The sequence below is a fragment of the Protopterus annectens genome, chromosome 9.part0, assembly GCF_019279795.1.
Source record: "Protopterus annectens isolate FY-2018-M chromosome 9.part0, PAN1.0, whole genome shotgun sequence".
Classification (NCBI taxonomy): Eukaryota; Metazoa; Chordata; order Ceratodontiformes; family Protopteridae; genus Protopterus; species Protopterus annectens.
This window is the reverse complement of record NC_056743.1, coordinates 91,252-93,665: the sequence shown is the minus strand read 5'-3', so window position 1 is coordinate 93,665 and position 2,414 is coordinate 91,252. Positions and strand designations below refer to the sequence as shown.

Here is a 2,414-nt window from a genome sequence, read left to right as displayed (position 1 = left end):
TCCTACGATCATGAACACCAGCTTTTAACCCATAATCTCTCCTACAATCATGAACACCCGCTTATAACCCATAATATCTCCTACTATCACGAACACCGCTTTTAACCCATAAAATCTCCGATCATGAACAGCCGCTTTTAACCCACAACATCTCCTATGATCATGAACACCCACTTTTAACCCATATCTCCTACGTTCATGAACACCCACTTTTAACCCATAACATCTCCTACGATCATGAATGCCACTTATAACCCATATCTCCTACGATCATGAACACCCACTTTTAACTCATAATAACTCCTACAATCATGAACACCCACTTTTAACTCATAATATCTCCTACGATCATGGACACCAGCTTTTAACCCATAATCTCTCCTACAATCATGAACACCCGCTTATAACCCATAATATCTCCTACTATCATGAACACCCACTTTTAACCCATAACATCTCCTACGATCATGAATGCCGCTTATAACCCATATCTCCTACGATCATGAACACCCACTTTTAACTCATAATAACTCCTACAATCATGAACACCCACTTTTAACTCATAATATCTCCTACGATCATGAACACCCACTTTTAACCCATAATATCTCCTACGATCATGAACACCCGCTTTTAATGCATAATATCTCTTACGATCATGAAAACCCGCTTTTAACCCATAATATCTCCTATGATCATGAACACCCGCTTTTAACCCATAATATCTCCTATGATCATGAACACCCGCTTTTAACCCATAACATCTCCTACGATCAGGAACACCCGCTTTTAACCCATAATATCTCTTACGATCAGGAACACCCGCTTTTAACCCATAATATCTCCTACGATCATGAACACCCGCTTTTAACCCATAATATCTCCTATGATCATGAACACCCGCTTTTAACCCATAACATCTCCTACGATCAGGAACACCCGCTTATAACCCATAATATCTCCAACGATCATGAACACCCACTTTTAACCCATAATAACTCCTACAATTATGAACACCCGCTTATAACCCATAATATCTCCTACGATGATGAACACCCGCTTTTAACTCATATCTCCTACGATCATGAACACCAGCTTTTAACCCATAATATCTCCCATGATCATGAACACCCGCTTTTAACCCATAATATCTCCTATGATCATGAACATCCACTTTTAACCCATAATATCAGCTACGATCATGAACACCCACTTTTAACCCATAATATCTCCTATGATCACGAACTTCTGCTTTAACCCATAATATCTCCTACGATCATGAACACCCACTTTTAACCCATAATATCTCCTATGATCACAAACACCCACTTTCAACCCATAATATCTCCTATGATCATGAACACCCGCTTTCAACTCATAATATCTCCTACGATCATGAACTTCTGCTTTAACCCATAATATCTCCTACGATCATGAACTTCTGCTTTAACCCATAATATCTCCTACGATCATGAACACCCACTTTTAACCCATAATATCTCCTATGATCACAAACACCTGCTTTTAACCCATAATATCTCCCACGATCATGAACACCAGCTTTTAACCCATAATATCTCCCACGATCATGAACACCAGCTTTTAACCCATAATATCTCCTATGATCACGAACACCTGCTTTAAACCCATAATATCTCTTATGATCATGAACAACTGCTTTTAACTCATATCTCCTACGATCATGAACACCCGCTTTTAACCCATAATATCTCCTACGATCATGAACACCCGCTTTTAACCCATAATATCTCCTACGATCACGAACACCCGCTTTTAACCCATGATATCTTCTACGATCATGAACACCCGCTTTTAACCCAGAATATCTCATACAATCATGAACACCTGCTTTTAACCCATATCTCCTACGATCATAAACACCCACTTTTAACCCATAATATCTCCTATGATCATGAACACTCGCTTTTAACCCATATTTCCTATGATCATGAACACGCGCTTTTAACCCATAATATCTCCTATGATCATGAACACCAACTTTTAACCCATAATATCTCCCATGATCATGAACACCCACTTTTTACCCATAATATCTCCTATGATCATGAACACCTGCTTTTAACCCATAATATCAACTACGATCATGAAAACCCACTTTTAACCCATAATATCTCCTACGATCACGAACACCTGCTTTTAACCCATAATATCTCCTGCGATCATGAACACCCACTTTTAACCCATAATATCTCCAACGATCATAAACACCCACTTTTAACCCATAATATCTCCTACTATCATGAACACCAGCTTTTAACCCATATCTCCTACGATCAGGAACACCCGCTTTTAACCCATAATATCTCTTACGGTCAGGAACACCCGCTTTTAACCCATAATATCTCCTACGATCATGAACACCCGCTTTTAAC

At 38.9% G+C, this 2,414-nt stretch overlaps 1 protein-coding gene across 1 annotated transcript; it reads left to right on the top strand.

Moving 5' to 3' along the window:
- Nucleotides 1–471: 471 nt before the first annotated feature.
- On the top strand, nt 472–1,257 carry LOC122811028 (LIM domain-containing protein A-like). The gene has a single exon (XM_044082547.1). The coding sequence runs from the start codon at nt 472–474 to the stop codon at nt 1,255–1,257; it is 786 nt and encodes a 261-aa protein (XP_043938482.1).
- Nucleotides 1,258–2,414: the final 1,157 nt, after the last annotated feature.